The 17,527-nt window shown below is 38.5% G+C and overlaps 1 protein-coding gene across 3 annotated transcripts in view; it reads right to left on the bottom strand.

Annotated features, from left to right (window-relative positions):
• Positions 1–17,188, bottom strand: part of FLT3 (fms related receptor tyrosine kinase 3) — a 69,999-nt gene extending 52,811 nt beyond the window's left edge. For 2 of the 3 annotated variants that reach the window (XM_036917349.2, XM_036917350.2), the window contains exon 1: positions 17,078–17,188. In XM_036917349.2, coding sequence (XP_036773244.2) covers positions 17,078–17,120 — 43 coding nt within the window. In that variant the 5' untranslated portion in view covers positions 17,121–17,188. Of the gene's footprint in view, positions 1–8,908; positions 8,943–9,592; positions 9,754–17,077 lie in introns of those variants that run through there. The other variant, XM_057490043.1, reaches the window with a different exon arrangement.
• Between the last annotated feature and the right edge of the window lie 339 nt (positions 17,189–17,527).

The raw sequence follows: 17,527 nt of genomic DNA, 5'->3' as shown, positions 1-17,527 counted from the left end.
TGGTAACTGTTAGTCCATTCTTGGGTTCTGTGAGTCTGCTGCTGTTTTGTTCCTTCAGTTTTTGCTTTGTTCTTATGCTCCACAGATGAGTGAAATTATCTGACACTTGTCTTTCTCCACCTGGTTTATTTCACTGAGCATTAACACCCTCTAGCTCCATCCATGTTGTTACAAATGGTAGGATTTGTCTTCTTCTATGGCTGAATAATATTCCATTGTGTATATGTACCACATCTTCTTTATCCATTCATCTACTGATGGACACTTAGGTTGCTTCCACCTCTTGGCTATTGTAAATAGTGCTGCGATAAACATAGGGGTGCATATGCCTTTTTGAAACTGGGATCCTGCAATCTTAGAGTAAATTCCTAGGGGTGGAATTACTGGGTCAAATGGTATTTCTATTTTTAGTTTTTTGAGGAACCTCCATCCTGTTTTCCACAATGGTTGAACTAACTTACATTCCCAGCAGTGTAGGAGGGTTCCCCTTTCTCCACATCCTTGCCAGCATTTGTTGTTCCTAGTCTTTTTAATGTTGGCCATCCTAACTAGTTTGAGGTGATACCTAATGTGGTTTTAATTTGCATTTCCCTGATAATTAGTGATGTGGAGCATCTTTTCATGTGCCTGTTGGCCATCTGAATTTCTTCTTTGGAGAAATGTCTGTTCTTATCCTCTGCCCATTTTTTAATAGGGTTACTTGCTTTTTGGGTGTTGAGGTGTATGAGTTCTTTATATGTTTTGGATGTTAACCCCTTGTCAGATATGTCATTTACAAATATATTCTCCCATACTGTAGGATGTCTTTTTGTTCTGCTAACAGTACCTTTTGCTGTACAGAAGCTTTTTAGTTTGATGTAGTCCCACATGTTCATTTTTTATTTTGTTTCCCTTGCCTGAGGAGACGCATTCAGGGAAAAGTTGCTCATGTTTATGTCCAAGGGATTTTTGCCTATGTTTTCTTCTAAGAGTTTATTGGTTTCATGACTTACATTCAGGTCTTTGATCCATTTTGAGTTTACTTTTGTGTATGGGGTTAGACAATAATCCAGTTTCATTCTCTTGCATATAGCTGCCCAGTTTTGCCAACACCAGTTTTTGAAGAGGCTGTCATTTCCCCATTGTATGTCCATGGCTCCTTTATCATATATTAATTGACCATATATGCTTGGGTTTATATCTGGGCTATCTAGTCTGTTCCATTGATCTATGGGTCTGTTCTTGTGCCAGTACCAAATTGTCTTGATTACTGTGGCTTTGTAGTAGAGCTTGAAGTTGGGGAGCGTAACCCCACCCCTGCTTTCCTTCTCAGGATTGCTTTGGCTATTCAGGGTCTTTTGTGGTTCCATATGAAATTTAGAACGATTTTCTCTAGTTCATTGCAGAATGCTGTTGGTATTTTGATAGGGATTGCATTGAATCTGTAAATTGCTTTAGGCAGGATGGCCATTTTGACAATATTAGTTCTATCCATGAGCATGGGATGTGTTTCCATTTATTGGTATCTTCTTTAATTTCTCTCATGAGTGTCTTGTAGTTTGTAGAGTATAAGTCTTTCACTTCCTTGGTTAGGTTTATTCCTAGGTATTTTATTCTTTTTGATGCAATTGTGAATGGAATTGTTTTCCTGATTTCTCTTTCTGCTAATTTATCGTTAGTGTATAGGAATGCAACAGATTTCTGCATATTAATTTTGTATATTGCAACTTTGCTGAATTCAGATATTAGATCTAGTAGTTTTGGAATGGATTCTTTAGGGTTTTAAAGTTGGATTATTTTCTAATTATTGAGTTTTGAGAGGTTTTTTTCCCCAGTTTTATTGAGATATTATCAAAATTGCATAAGGCTAAGGTATACAATAAAATGATTTGATATATGTCTATATTGCAACATGATTACCAGAATAAATCTACTTAACTTAGATCATCTCACACAGTTACAACTTTTTTTCTTGTGATGGGAACTTTTAAGATCTACTCCCTTAGCAACCTTCAAATAGATAATAGAATATTGATAACTATAGTCACCATGTTGTACATTATATTCCCAGAAATTACTTATCTTATAACTGGAAGTTTGTACCTTTTGACCACCTTCACCCATTTCTTCAATCCCCAACTCCTGCCTCTGGCAACCACTGATTTGTTCTGTATTTCTATGACTACGGTATTTTCAGATTCCACATATAAATGGGATCAATTGTCTTTCTATAACTTATTTCATTTAGCATGAAGCCCTCAAATTCCATCCATGTTGTCATAAATGGCAGGAATTCTTTCTTTTCTGTAGCTGAATAATATTCCACTGTGTATATAAACACTGTATTTTCTTCATCCATTCACCCATGAGTGGACACATGAGTGGTTTCCATGTCTTGGCTATTGTAAATAATGCTGCAATGAATGTGGGGGTGCAGATATCTCTTTGAGATAGTGATTTTGTTTTCTTCAGATATATAACCAGAAGTAGAATTGCCACATCATATAAAAGTTCTATTTCTAATTTGTTGAGGAACTTCTATACTGTTTTTCATAGTAGCTGCACCAATTTACATTCCTTCTAACATGGCAAAAGAGTTCCTTTTTGTCCACATCCTCACCAACACTTGTCATCTTTTGTCTTTTTAATGACAGCCATTCTAACAGATGTGACGTAATATTATGATTTTGATTTGCATTTCCCTGATTAGTGATGGGTTCCTTTTCATCTACCTCTGGGCCATTTGTAAGTCTTCTTTGGAAAAATGTCTATTCACTTCGTCTGCCTATTTTTTAAAAGGCTTGTTCGTTTTGCTATTGGGTTGCATGAGTATATATATATATATATATATATATATATTTCACTGTGTTCACAAGAACAATTTATGAATAAAATGAGATTTCCAACAAAGAGATTGAAAATCTGAGAAAGTGCTAAATAGAAACCATAGAGCTGAAGAACATGATAACCACACAGTAAAATTCAAAAGAGGGGCTCAACAGCAGACTAGGTGAAATGAAAAAAGGGATATTAAACTTGAAGGTAGAGCAGTGGAATTCACCCAATCAGAGGAACAAAAAGGAAAAAAAAAAACTTGAAAGGGAGTGAACATAGCTTAAGGATCTTAGGGAACACCACCAAGTGGCCCAATATTTGCATTACAGGGGTCCCAGAAGAAAAGAAAAAGAAAGGTGAAGAAAACTTATTCAGAGAGATAATGGCTAAAAAATTCCCTAACCTGGGGAAGGACACAGGCATCCAGATCCAGATCAGGAAGCCAAGAGAGCTCCAAATAAGAAGAATCCAAAGAGACCCACACTGAGAAACATTATAATTACATTGTCAGAAGTTTAGAAAATAACTTTAAAAAAGTTGAAGACAAAGAAAGAATCTTAAAAGCAACAAGAGAAAAACAACTTATTACATTCAAGGGAACCCCTATATAGAATCAGCAGCAGAAACCTTGCAGGACAAAAGGGAGTCACATTACATATTCAAAGTGCTGAAAACAAAAACTGCTAACTGAAAATACTCTCCCTGACAAATTGCCCTCCAGACTTGAAGGAGATAAAGTTTTTCAAACAAGCAAAAGCTGAAGAACTTCATCAGCACTAGACAGTCTTTACAAGAAATGTTGAAGGGGCTTCCACAAGTGGAAATGAAAGGATAGTAATTAATGATAGGAAAACATATGAAAGTATAAATTTCACTGGAAAAGATAAATATATAGTTAAATTCAGAATATTGTAATGTCATAAAGGTAGTAGGTAAATCATTTATAAATCTAGCATGAGGGTTAAAAGACAAAAGTAATAAAAATAACCACAATAATTTATTAATGGATGCATAAGATAAAAATATGTGAATTATGACATCAAAAACATAAAATGTTTTTGGATTCCTCTTATTTGGAGCTCTCTGGGCTTCCTGATTTGGATCTGGATGTCTGTGCTCTTCCCCAAGTTAGGGAATTTTTCAGCCATTAGGTCTTTGAATAAGTTTTCTGCACCTTTCTCTTTCTTTTCTTCTGCGATGCCTGTAATGCAAATATTGGGCCACTTGGTGGTGTTCCCTAAGATCCTTAAGCTATGTTCACTCTTTTTCAAGTTTTTTTTCTTTTTGCTCCTCTGATTGAGTGAATTCCACTGCTCTATCTTCAGGTTTCACGTTCCTGTTTTCACTTCATCTAGACTACTGTTGAAACACTTTTGAGTTTTTCTGTGCAGTTATCATGTTCTTCAGCTCTGTGATTTCCATTTAATACTTTCACAGGTTTTCAATCTCTTTGTTGAAATTCTCATTTTATTCATGATTTGTTCTTGTGAACTCAGTGAGCATCTTTGTTTCTATTGTTTTGAACTCTTTCCAAGTAAATCTTTTATGTCCATTTCATTAAGGTTTGTCCTGGAGTTTTATTATTTGGTTTGGAACATATTCCTCTTTCTTCACTTTCCTTGATTCTCTCTGTGTTGGTTTCTGTGCATTAGATAAAACAGCCACCTCTCCCAGTCTTTATCGAGTGGTCTTGTGTAGGAGATGAAACTTACCTAAGCCCAGGCTTAGGTCTTGATTGTCTCTCAAACCTTTGGGATTGTCCAAGTCACCTTCTTTGTTCTTACTGGCTTCCCGTAGTAAGGGTGGGCCAAGACCTGTCAGTGTCTCAAAGGTGAGGATCTGAATCAGCACATAGAGGCAGAGTGACTGGAAGCCAGACCCTCAAGCAGTAGTTTTTTTATTTTTTTATTTTTTTTATTTTGGTATCGTTAATCTACAATTACAGAAAGAACATTATGTTTACTAGGCTCCCCTCTTCACCAAGTCCCCCCCACATACCCCTTCACAGTCACTGTCCATCTGCATAGTAAGATGCTGTAAAATCACTACTTGTCTTCTCTGTGTTGCACAGCCCTCCCCGTGTCCCCCACGCACTATACACCTCAAGCAGTAGTTTTAAAGTATGCAAGTAGATTTCTTTCAGGGAAAGACTGGGAGCTGGGCATTTCTGTCTGCTCCCTCTGCACTGAGCCCTGAGGGTTCTACAGTCCTGTAGAATCATAAATGCTAGCCACCAGAGCCAGACAATCCACGGGTGCACATTCTGGGTGGCAGCCACAAAAGCCTAGGCTCCAGATATGTGCACAAGCTCCTTTTAGGGAGATACCAAAAGAGGGAAAAGATAGAAATGGCCCTCACCAGACTCCCGTCTCAGGCAGAATCATAGTCAGTTCCTAGATGTATGTTAAATTAGGAAACTGACTCCAGGTAGCAAATAGACCTCTTTAAGGGAAAGACTGGGAGACAGGTGCTTCTGTCTATTCCCTCTGCTCTGAGCACTGGGGTATAGCCACAGTTTGTCTTTGTAGGCTTGCTAAGTGTTTCTTTTCTATAAACATCTTTGAGTTTTGAGAGTTTTTAAAAATACATATTCTGGATACAAGTCCTTTATCAAATACACAATTGACAAATATTTTCTGCCAATCTGTGGCTTGTCTTTTGAAGACCAGAAATTCTTAATCTTGAAGGTGCTCAATTTATCAATTTTTCTACTATGGATCATACTTCTGGTTTTGTATCTAAAACATCTTTGTCCAATTTAAGTTTGAAAATTTTTTTCCTAGAAGTTTTACGGTTTCAAGTTTTGCATTTATGTTTTTACATTCACATTTTAGTTTTACATTTAGGGCTATCATCCACTTGGAGTAAACTTTTTGTACAGTATGACATTTGGATCAAAGGTTTTCCTATGAATATATTTATATATGAATATCCAATTGTTTCACCATTTATTGAAAGATTATAATTTTTTTACTTATCTCTGTACCTTCATCTATTTTTTTTATCTATTTCTGGAATCCCTATTCTTTTCCACTGATCTATTTGTCTATCTGGATGCCAATTCCACATTGTCTTAATTATTATTGTTTTATGATAAGACTTGAAATTAAGATTATAAGTTTTTCAACTTTATTCTTCTTTTCAAAGTTGTTTTGGGTAATCTAGGTCTCTTTCATTTCCATATGAATTTAGAATCAGCTTGTCCATTTCTGCAAAAGGTCTGCCGAGATTTTGAGAGGAATTGTGTTGAATCACCAGATCAATTTGGGCAAAACTGACATTTAAAAAATATTGAGTCTTACAATACATAAACATGGTATATCTTCTTTTATTTAGGTCTTCTTTAATTTCTCTTAGCAATGTTTTGTACCTTTCATTGTATAGGTATCTTAATCCCTATTTCCTATTTTTGTGCTATTTTATATTTTTGCTTCAATTTCTGATTGTTGTAGAAACACAATTGATTTTTCTACACTGATCTCGTATCTTTTGTATTTGCTTATTAGTTGTAGTTACTTGTTGCAGGTTCCATAGTATTTTCTACATATATGATACATAGAAAATAGCTGCAAATAAAGACAGTTTTACTTCTTCCTTTCCATTCTGGAAGCTTTCCATTTCTTTTTCTTGTCTTATTACACTGGATAGACTCTGCAGTACAATGTTGAAAAGAAGCAGTAAGAATGGACATCCTTGCCTTTTTCTGATCTTAGGAGAAAATATTTTGTCACTTAACATTACGTGTCATGTTAGTTAAAAGTTTTTCATAAATGCCCTTAGTTTGAGGAAGATCACTTCTATTAAGAGTTTGCTGGAAATTTTTATCAGGAGTGCTTCTTCTGTGTCTATAGAGATAAACATATAGGTTTGTTTTTGTTTTTGTTCAGTGGCTTTTCTTTTTTATTCTGTGAATGTGGTGAACTACAATGACTTCTTTGCACATGTTAACTAACCTTGCCTTCCTGGAATAAACACCAGTGGCTGGACATGATGCATTTTAAAAATATATCATTGAATTAAAATTGTTAAAGTATTGCTAAGATTTTTTGCCCTTTTATTCATGTCAGTTATTCTATAGGTTTGTTTTTGTTTTTTGCTTTTAATATTTTGTCTGGTTTTGATATCTGAGTAAAGCTGGCCTCATTGAATGAATTCAGAAATATTATCATCTCTTAAATTTTCTGGAAGAGTTGTGTAGAATTTGTATTATTTCCTCTTTAAACATATTTGGCGGATTCTCCAGTGAAGCCATCTGCTCCAGTCATTTTCTTTTGGGAATATTTTTAACCACATATTCAATTTCTTTAACTGGTGTGGCATTATTAGGTTATCAATTTTTCTTGAATGAGCTCTAGTAGTTTATGTCTTTAAAGGAATGGATCTTTTTTCCATTAAATGGAAGTTCCAAAGTATAGGCATAAAATTGTGAATAATATTTCCATGTTATCTTTTTCATATCTATAGATTCTATAGTCACATTGCCTCTCTTATTCCTGATAATGGAAATTTATGTCATCTCTCTTGTTTTTCTGAGTAGCTTGGCTAGAAGTTTAGCAATTTTATTTGCCTTTTATTGCTTTTGGTTGCATTGATTTTCTCCATTACTTTTTCTATTCCATTGATTTTCACTGTCATCATGTTTATTTCCTTTTCTTTGCTTACATCGGCCTTAATTTGTTCTTTTGCCCCATTGCTAGTTATCAAATTCAAGGTCATTAGTTTGAGATCTTTACTCTTTGCTAGTTTAATTTGTAACAGTGTAATTTAATGCTACTTATCACTTAATATTTAATAATTTAATGCTACAAATTTCCTCTTAAGCATGACTTTGGGGCATTCCACAAATTCTGGTATATTGTACTTCATTTTCATTCAGTTCAATATACATTCGCATTTATCTTTTGGTTCTTCTTTGACCCATGGATTATTTAGCAATGTGTTATTTGGTTTTCAAATATTTGAGGATTTTCCAGATATTTTTGTTATTAATTTCTAATTTAATACCATTGTAGTCACAAGATATACTTTGTATGTCTTCAATCTTTTAAAATCAATTGAAACTTGTTTTATGGTTCAGAATATGGTCTTACTTGCTTAGTGTATTGTGTGCACTTGAAAAGAATGTACATTTCACCTGTTGTTGAGTGGAATATTCTGTAAATATAAATTAGGTCCGGCTGGTTGACATTGTTGTTCAAATCTATATTATCTTAGTGATTTCTTTCTACTCCTTCTATCAACTGTTAAAGAGTGTTGAACTCTTGAATATAATTGTGGATTTGTCCATTTCTCCTTGCAGTTCAATCAGATTTTGATCCATGTGTTTTCAAGCTGTGTTATTAGATGCATAAATATTTAGGAATTTTATGTCTTTCTTAGGAATCAAGCCTTATAACATTATGAAATGATTCTCTGTTCCTAGTAACATTCTTTGCTCTGAAATGTACTTTCTCTGATATTTTAGTCTCTCCAGCTTTCTTTTGATTACTGTTAGCATGGGATTTTCCCCCCATCTTTTATTTTCAATCTATTTGTACCTTCATATCCAAGGTTGGTTTCATTTATGCAAATATAAGTGGGACTTGCTTTTTGTTTGTTGTAACCAACTTTGACAATCTCTGGCTCTTAATTGTGACATATAGGACATTTAAGCTTAATGAGATTAATATGCTTAGGTTTAAATCTACCACATTATTCTTTGTTTTCTATTTGTCCCATCTGTTCTTTTTTTCCCCTTTTCCTCTTTTTCTGCCGTCTTTGGGAATAACTGAGTATTTTTTATGATTCTACTTCATCTCCATTTTTGGATTATTAGCCAAAGTGCTTTGCTTTGTTCTTTTATTTGTTACTTTAAGGTTTAGAGTATACATTTTTACCTTAACACAGTCTATATTTAAGTACTATTATACCTCATGTATAATATAAGAAGCTTATAATAATATATTTCCATTTCATCCCTCCCAGGTATAATTATTGCAGTCATACATTGTACTGCTACATAAGTTAGAACCCAACAAGTTATGATATTATTTTGCTTTAAACAGCCAATTATCTTTTAAAGGGATTTAAACAATAAAAGTCATATTTTACTCACTTTGGGTGGTTCAAATTCACATGTAATTAGAATCCTTGGAGAGAATGGGGAAAAGGAGGACAGAAAAAATATGATGAAATCATGGAGAAAAATTTTCCAAATCTGATGTAAATGATATAAACCCACAGATCCAAAAAGCCCAACAAAATCCAAGCACGTGACAAAGAAAACAACAAAAGGTATATTACAATCAAATTGTTTAAGCCAATGAGAAAAATTTTTAAAGCATCGAGAGAGAAGATACATTCATGCAATAGACTTACACATATATTTGACTAACCAAAGTTCTCATGTAGCTCATTGATTCTCTGTTTATTTTGTCTTTTTTCTCTGTTCATTTCAGAGAATTTCTATTTCTCTGTCTTCAAGTTTACTAATCTTTTTTTCTGCAGTATCTAATATGCTATCAATCCCACCCAGAATAATTGCAGTTTTCAATTCTTTTGTGATTTTTTTCATATTTACTATGTCCCTGTTTAACCTGTACAATCTTTTCTCTAGCTTCAGGAATATATGGAAATAGTTATAACAATTATTTTAATGTTCTTGACTACTAATTGTAGTCTATGTCATTTCTGAGTCCCTTTTGAATTATTGATTTTTTTTTCCCTTATTGTGGTTTGAATTTATATCCTTTGTTTGTCTGTTAATTTGTAACTGGATGCCAGCCATTGTGAATTTTACCTGGTGTCAGATGTTTTTGTACTCGGTTAAATATTCTTGAAATTTTTTTCTGGGATGTAGTTAAGTTCATTGTAAACACTTTGTTCCTTTCAGGTCTTGCTTTTAAGCTTGCTTAGCTGGGACCAGAGCAGTGTTTAGTCTAGGGCTAATGTTTTTCCACTAGCAGACTTCATCAAAACTTCTGCTCTTCCAAAGACACTGTTAAAAAAAATGAAAACACAATCCACAGACTGGGACAAAATATTTTCAAACAACCTGATAAGACAGACAAAACATTTTAGGGGACACTCCACCAAACAAAATATAGGATGGCAATTAAGCACTCAAAAAGATAATCAACATCATTAGTCATTAGGAAAATGCAAATTAAGACCACAGTGACAAATTGCTACACACCTATTAGAAAGGTTAAATAAAAACAAACAAAAAAATTGACCATGCCAAGTGATGACAATGATTTTGAGCAACTGCAATTCTCACACATTGTTGGTGGCGGTGAAAAATGGTGCAGTCACTTTGAAAGACTGGCATTTTCTCATAAAGTTGAACGTTCACTTAGCATACCTTCCAGCAATACAACACCACTCCTGGGTATTTATGCCAAAGAAATGAAAACTTATAAGTACACCAAAATCTATATTCAGATTGTTATAGTGGCTTTATTCATAATTGCCAGAAACTAGAAACAAACGAACATCAGCTGGTTAATGGATAAAGAAACTGCAACATCCATACAATGGAAAACTACTCAGCATCAGAAAGGAGAAAAATACTAATTTGCAGCAACATGGATAAATCTCAAACAAACATGCTATGTGAGAGAAACAGATTCAGAAGCCTACATATTGTAGAATTGCCCTTGCATGAAATTTTGGAAAATGAAAAATGATAGGAAAAAAAACAGATTACTGGTTGAGAGGGGTTGTGGTGGGTGCTGGGGATGATAACAAAGGGACATAAAGAAGTTCTGGGAGGGATGGAAATGTTCTATACCTTGATAGCAGTGGCAGTGTTGTGACTGTGTGTGTTAGTTAAACTCATGGAACCATATACCTTTTAAAAAAGGGTAAAATTTGCTATATGAAAATTGTACCTCAAGAGACCTGACTTCTAAAAAAAGCCAAAGAAAGCATTTTCCACCATTGGTATTCAGGTTCTTTCTGAGAATCCATTCCAAAGCCCAAGTGGCACTTCCCAGAGTACAGTTCCAAGCACATGCTGAGCAAACAGGACAACTTGGGAATCGGAAAAGAGTTCCAACGTGGTGAAGGGACAGGGCTGGGAAGAAGGGGGTGCCTAAGAGCAGAAAAGTTTGGCACCAATCTAAAATTTGGAGTAAATGTAAAATTGCTCCACTGGAAGGATGATGGCTTTGGACATTATAAAACAAGCCAGAGAATGTCAGGGCACCTCATTTTCAAACCCTCTATGTCAAGTCTCCCATGAGGCAAAGAGAACTGGCTAAGACTTGGAGACCTGAATTATAAGTCCCTCTTCTAAGAGTTAGCTGCTTTGATAACTTTGAATTTCAGCAAGTCATTACACACCTCTTTGGGCCCCATTTTCTGCATTGGGTAAAAGAGGACAGGAGACTGGTATGGTATAATAAATGTAGCTGGTATCTGAGAATTGCCTCGTGCGGGGAGAGGCTCCCCAACCCCACAAACATTTGGCGACCATAGTGCCAGATGCATTCAGTATCAGCAGCACTGTGAGAAGAGAGGGAGACACCAAAGTGTGTTTTTCCTTAGACCTGGGGAGCAATAAGGTGTCACCTCGCCACTCTTTCTAAGCCCTTTTTCTGTAGATTCGCATGATTATAACTACTGTCTATTCGTTGATGAGTTCCAAATTCATACCTCCTGTGTGTACAGCTATGTACCTGGGGGGCCCCCAGAAACATTAAACTCAGCTTGAGTTTCCCTTTTCCCTCCCTAAGCCCACTCTGTCCTCTCTCTTCCCTCTCAGTTACTCGCAACACATCCAAGGTCACTGAAGCCAGAACCTCAGAAGGCATATTTGATGATTCCCTCTCCCACACTTCCTGTCACCCAGACAGTTGCCAGGCCTTGACCTTTTAACCTTCATCATTTCCAAATCTATCTGCTGCTCTGCATCTCTATCCCCACTGCCATAATTCAAGCTGTTGTCGTCTCTGGCCCAGACTACTGCCAACCACATCCTAGCAGGCCTCCCTGCCGGGGTGCTGCTGACCTGCACACATCCGCCATGCAGACAGCAGAACTGTCTTTCTAAAATCTACCTCAGAGCATGTTCTTCCTCGGCTTGAAACCCCTCAACCCACAGCAGTGGCCCTTTCCCTTTCTTGAGTCACAGGCCCCTTTGAAAATCTGATGAAAGCAATTCACCCTCTCTCCCCCAAAATATCACACGCACACGCACACAGCCTGAGGGATACAATGGACACGTGTAATTCCATCCAGAGACTCTTGATCTACATGATAAAGTACAAGTTGCTTATCATATAACTAAAAGACTCCTGACATATTACACGCAGAGCCTCTGGCAACCCTGAATTTTTTAAGAAGCTGTCCATTGAGCAGTATTCAAACAATTTTCTGAGTTACAACTTTGTAAATGATAGTCAGCCTACCCTGGAGGCCTCATACCTTGTGCCTCAGTAGGCCAGTATGGAATGATAGTTTTCTGTCTACTCCATGCTTCTTACATCCGTACCTTTTCATATACTGTCCTGTGGGCCTGGACTCCCTTTATCCTCCACTTTCCCTGGTACCTCTTACTTATCTTTCTAGTCATGCTTATCATATCACCTCGTCTTGGAAACTTTGCCTTACTTTGTCAGTCTGGGTTAGAGGCTCAACCTCTGTGCACAGTTCTGAAATTGCACTACAATTTTCTTTGTATGTGACCCTTTCCTGCCAACATCCCAACGTTAGACTGTGGGCTCTTTGCGGGCAGGAACCATTATGGGACCCTTAACTCAAGTCCTGGACATAGATGGTGTCTAAGAAGGTCGGGAGCAAACTCCCATGACTCTAAATCCTAATGATTTCTTCAGACTTTATGTATCTCTTCCTGCAAAGCACCTGCCTAACAAGGAGTGCAGCTGTGCTTTACAGGTACTATCTGATGAAGGAGTAAGATTCTGCTTATCTCCTTATTACAAATGAGGAACTTAAATGCAGAGAAATTCCCTGCCGGAGTAAAGAACCCACATTTCTTAACTGGGTTGGTAGTCCTAAGATATCTATCTGTCTTGCCTCTAAGAACAAAAAAACTTCCCAACATTAGGAAAATCATAACTCAATAGCAAGTCATTTGAACACTGAATTCAGTGAACATCTTATAATCAAAACACAAGTTTAAAGAAATAATGACAATATCCTATTTAAGTGTAGACTGCAAATAATTTTATGGAGGATTCTTGGCTACCAGTTGACTTATAATGACAGCAGTGAAAAAATATTTTACTGTTTAACCTAAAAAATAACAATAGTTCCTCTTTCAAGAGCTTATGCAATTTTTCTAGCCACAAAAGAACACTGTGTGTGTACTTTGTATTATTTTTAAATTTCCTCCACATGTGTTGGTACCCATAGAACAGAATTGCATGATTCAACTTAACGACCAACAGCGAGTCCTACAAAAGCGCTCATCACCTGGGGAATCACTGGCAACACAGCCATAAAAGCTGTCAACCAAAGGTAATTGAATCACCCAGGTATAAAGCTCATAACAGGAAAACCCCGAAACACAGAAAAACCTTTGGCCGCCTAACTCCGGCAATGTAACAAATGGTTCAGGCTTTTTTGGAAGTTAACGGAAAAATCTTAAGACCACAAAGTCACCTGATAAAAATGAAAAAGCTCTACAGAGACAAACTGCCTACTGTGAGATTCACAAGTTCACTATTTCAGAATGAATGAAGGGTAGAGCAGTGCAAGACCAAAGCTTTTATGATTTTATAAAGCAGGCTAAGCTAATTCTCAGCCCCTCAATATCCCCTCTCCAAATTCTATTCTCTGCAAGGTCCTTTCAAAATCAAAGGATAAAAAGCATTACTTCTGAGATGACTTTTCTCAAATCAGAATCTTTAACCAAAGATTAAGGCAACATCTGGTGGGTATCTGGGGAGTCAACAAGACTGTAATCATGGACGCTGAATGATAAAGTCTCTCGTCATACTGCCTTCTGAGTTGCATTTGAGAGTGACAAGATGAGAGGAATAAAAAGAACTGTGGAGAAATGGATGAATCTGAGCCATCCTGTGGGCTTCTCGAGGGAGCAGGGATGTTCTCAGGAGTAAAAGGAAGTCAAATTTTGTTCAAGGAACCACCTAGAAATTTTTTCTTCTCAAGACCTAAAAGATGGCCATCTTTAATTCTTAAATGATTACCTCTTTAACAGTGCATTCATTTTATTTTAAATGGAGGAGCGGCTTCCTTCCCACAACCATTACATACAGCAGATCCAAGCATAAGTGGCTTTAGGGGACAAAAACCCTGAGGTTTCTAGTTTGACCTGGTTGAAGCTTCCTTCATTGAAGTATGCTATTTTTCATCTATAGATACTTAGTGATCATAATAGTTGTGTTCCAAGGTTTAACTAACTGAAAGCAAGCTTTGGGTTGAAATGCTTTTCCTGGGGAAATGCAATGGCCATGCATTTAAACAGAATGGAATTAGTTATTTATATGTAAGTTCCCCATACACATCTCTTTCATCTTTGTACCCTTTGTGTCTAGCACAGAAATAGGTATTCAGCAAAAGTTTGTCGAATAAAATTTTGTCTTTTCCTGCATGCTTCTCCTTCATCTTTCTTATACGAAATCTTTCCTGGAATATAAGTAAGTCTCCCTCCTTGACATCTAATATCTCATTACCCAATCGTTTTTCAGTTAAACAACAGCAGCAAAAATCATTAGTGATAGCTAAGAGTTACTGAAAGTGCCTTTGTAGTTAGAAAAAGTAGAGCTATTCTTTAATGGAAGGCAAGCAGTTCACGACTAAACCTAAGAGGATAATTTACTATAGACAGACATGAAGTACCTAAGAAGAAATGAATACCCAATCTCAACTTGTATGATGGCAACAAATAGAACTAGACTTTTAGAATCAAAGAGGACCTTAACATCTGGTCACCAGGTCGGGCATCCTGTTGAATCCAAACCAGTCTTTGCCTGGCTTCTCTTCCCTCCACCTCACCCTGAATCATTCCCCGTTAGGCTAGCACATCACAAGAAGGCAAGTAAAGTAAGATAAGCAACAAGGACAAAGGATGGCAGCTAAAATGTGTGATGCAGGGCTCTGAATATCAATTTTCTGACACTAATGAAAGAGATGGTATCACGGTTATTGAAATATTGAAATCCTCCTCTTCCTGGCCAGTATGAGCACCTAAAGCAGTGAAAGCCAGGGGGGCACTTTCCATTCTTCAAATACTACTTAGAAAGCTTTATCATCATTCATGAAATGTAGAGCTTACAAGGTAAAGGGAATGGGGATCACATCCTTTAAATTCAAGGAATTTAAAGATCTTAAACACTAAGTTCTCACTTTTAAGCCTCTCATGTTATGCTTCTTTCTTTAAGAAAATCTGTATTTCCAAGTGTTGGTAAAGATGTGAGGAACTGGAATTCCCTTACGCTGCTAGTGGGAATGTAAACTGGTGTAACCACTTGGGAAAACTGGGGCAGAATCTATCAGAACTGAACATGTACCTTCCCCTATGATCTTGGAATTCTACTGGTGAGTATCATCATCCTTAGAGCAGGAGGTGTTTATGTCCACCAAAACCATGTGAAAGAATGTTCATGGCAGTATTATTCTTAATTACACGAAATTAAAAACAACCTAAATATTCTTCAACAATAGAATGCATAAATAAATGGCATAGCATATTCATACTAAGGAATGGCACCCAGCAAAAGAAAAAAGAAAAAGAAAACACTGCTACTGAGATAAAGATTGAACCTCATAATCATAATGTTGAGTGAAAGAAGCTGGACATAAAAGAGTACATAATGATGGTTTGGTTTACATGAAGTTCAAAAACAGGCAAAACAATGGCACTAGAAGTTACAATAGTGGCTACCTTTGGAGCAGAACTAGAGTTGCTCTGTATCTTGATCCCAATGGTATATCCATATATAAAAATGAGTGGAGTTGTACTGCTAAGATGTGTGCATATTTGCTGTATGCAAATTATACTTCATTTAGAAAAATCTGGAGATATGTAGAAATTTCTGAGATCCTAAATATGAAAGAATTCAATGCAGCTTAAATATAGTTGCAAGTATTGATCTTTATACTTTTAGAAAGCCTTTGTATGCTATTGAAAAATTCACTTAACATCAAAAATAACAGAAAGTTAACTTTTTGTATTACTAGACTAAAAAGTATCGTACTCTGCATCTGAAGTGTACTTACTAACCAATTAACAAAGATAAATGTCTGCTAAGAAACGCAAAATGTTTGTTTTTCCACTCTGTTCCCCCTGTTACATTTCTTACTCTGTAATTCTGAAGTATTTGTAACAAAAGCTACTGGAAATAATCCTGCACATCTGTACTGCAAATATTTTCTCTATATACGACAGAGACTTCAAGTTAGAATGCTAGAAATTTGGAGCCGGAGGACTCCCTACGAGGGTGGTGAGTGCGGGTCCCAAGGTTGGAGAACTGGGACAGGGACATGAGTCTCCGGTGCTCCCCAAACTCTGTCTCGTTCACCCTAAGCTCAAATCAATCCTCTCATCTTTCCAAGTAGATGAATTGGATCTAAAGGGATTCTTATTTTTCCAGTAACAACTATGCTACCCAGTAGATTATCTGGAAACAGCCGAGTCCTTGAAAATCCCCTTCGGGTTTAATGCCAGGATAAAAATCGAGTACTGGAGGAAGGGGCAGCTAGCTAGCATTTTAATATGTTAATCTTGTTTGCATAACATTTCCAAGTAACTGTTCTTTGATCCAACCAAAATCCGGCGGGGGTAGGGGTAATAACTCGAAATGGTTATTCGGGGGAGAACGCGGGCGCATTTTCCCATTGGAAAACTCCATAAATCAAAACCTGACAAGAAGAGTTAAAGACACCAGCCGGGAGTCCGCCGTTTGGACTCGGGGTCGGTCCGGGCCACCTGGCGCTCCCCTCGGGGCCGCAGGCTCCTGCAGGCGGCCCCACCCAGGGCGCGGCGGACGGGCGGGCGGGCGATGCGGTCCCGGCCCGGGCAGCTCCCGGCGAGGCCGCCTGAGGGGTCCCGGCCACGGCTCCGGAGCGCGCCCCGAGCCCGAGCAGAGGAAGGAGGACGTGGAGGGGGGGCGAGGCAGGGGACGCGGGCAGGAGGCGGGAGAGAGGAGGGGCGCGGGTGCGAGGGCAGGAGCGCGCGCGGGAACGGGCGAGGCGGTGGGGACGCAGCAGGCGCGCGTCCGCGTCCGCGGTACTGGGTGGGCGCCGGGGCCGCGTCGGGGCCGTGGGGGCTGCGAGCGGCGGAGCAGGGCCTTACCGAGCAGCAGCAGCCGGCCGCCAAGGCACGCCAACGCCGGCATGGCCTCCGGAGCCCGGGGTCCCCAGGCCGCGCCGGCCCAGCCCTGCGAAGCCGCCCGGAGCGGCGCGCCCCGCGCTGCAGGTGGCTCGCTCAAGGATGCGCGTCACCGACCGCAAATTCCCTCGGACTGGTGCAAAGTGGAAGGGGGAGGATCCCTCTCCCCACCGGCAGGGGCCCCGGCGGGAGCCGCGGGGTTGGGCCGGGCCGGGCGGGTGGCGCCTGGTGCAGCGCTGCGGCCGAGCCCACGTGCCCACCGTGGTCCGCAGCCCGCGCTCCGCGGAGGGACACTGGGCACGCTTGCGCCCGGGAAGTGGCACCGGCGCCGGGGCTCCGGCTGGGGAGAAGGCACGGCAAGAGCTCCTTGTCCCCGGGAGACCCTGAACCCTCTCATTCGGATCCCGCAACGTG

The sequence above is a fragment of the Manis pentadactyla genome, chromosome 2 (genome assembly GCF_030020395.1).
Source record: "Manis pentadactyla isolate mManPen7 chromosome 2, mManPen7.hap1, whole genome shotgun sequence".
NCBI lineage: Eukaryota > Metazoa > Chordata > Mammalia > Pholidota > Manidae > Manis > Manis pentadactyla.
The sequence above is the reverse complement of the archived record's forward strand: the minus strand, read 5'-3'. Positions and strand labels throughout refer to the sequence as shown.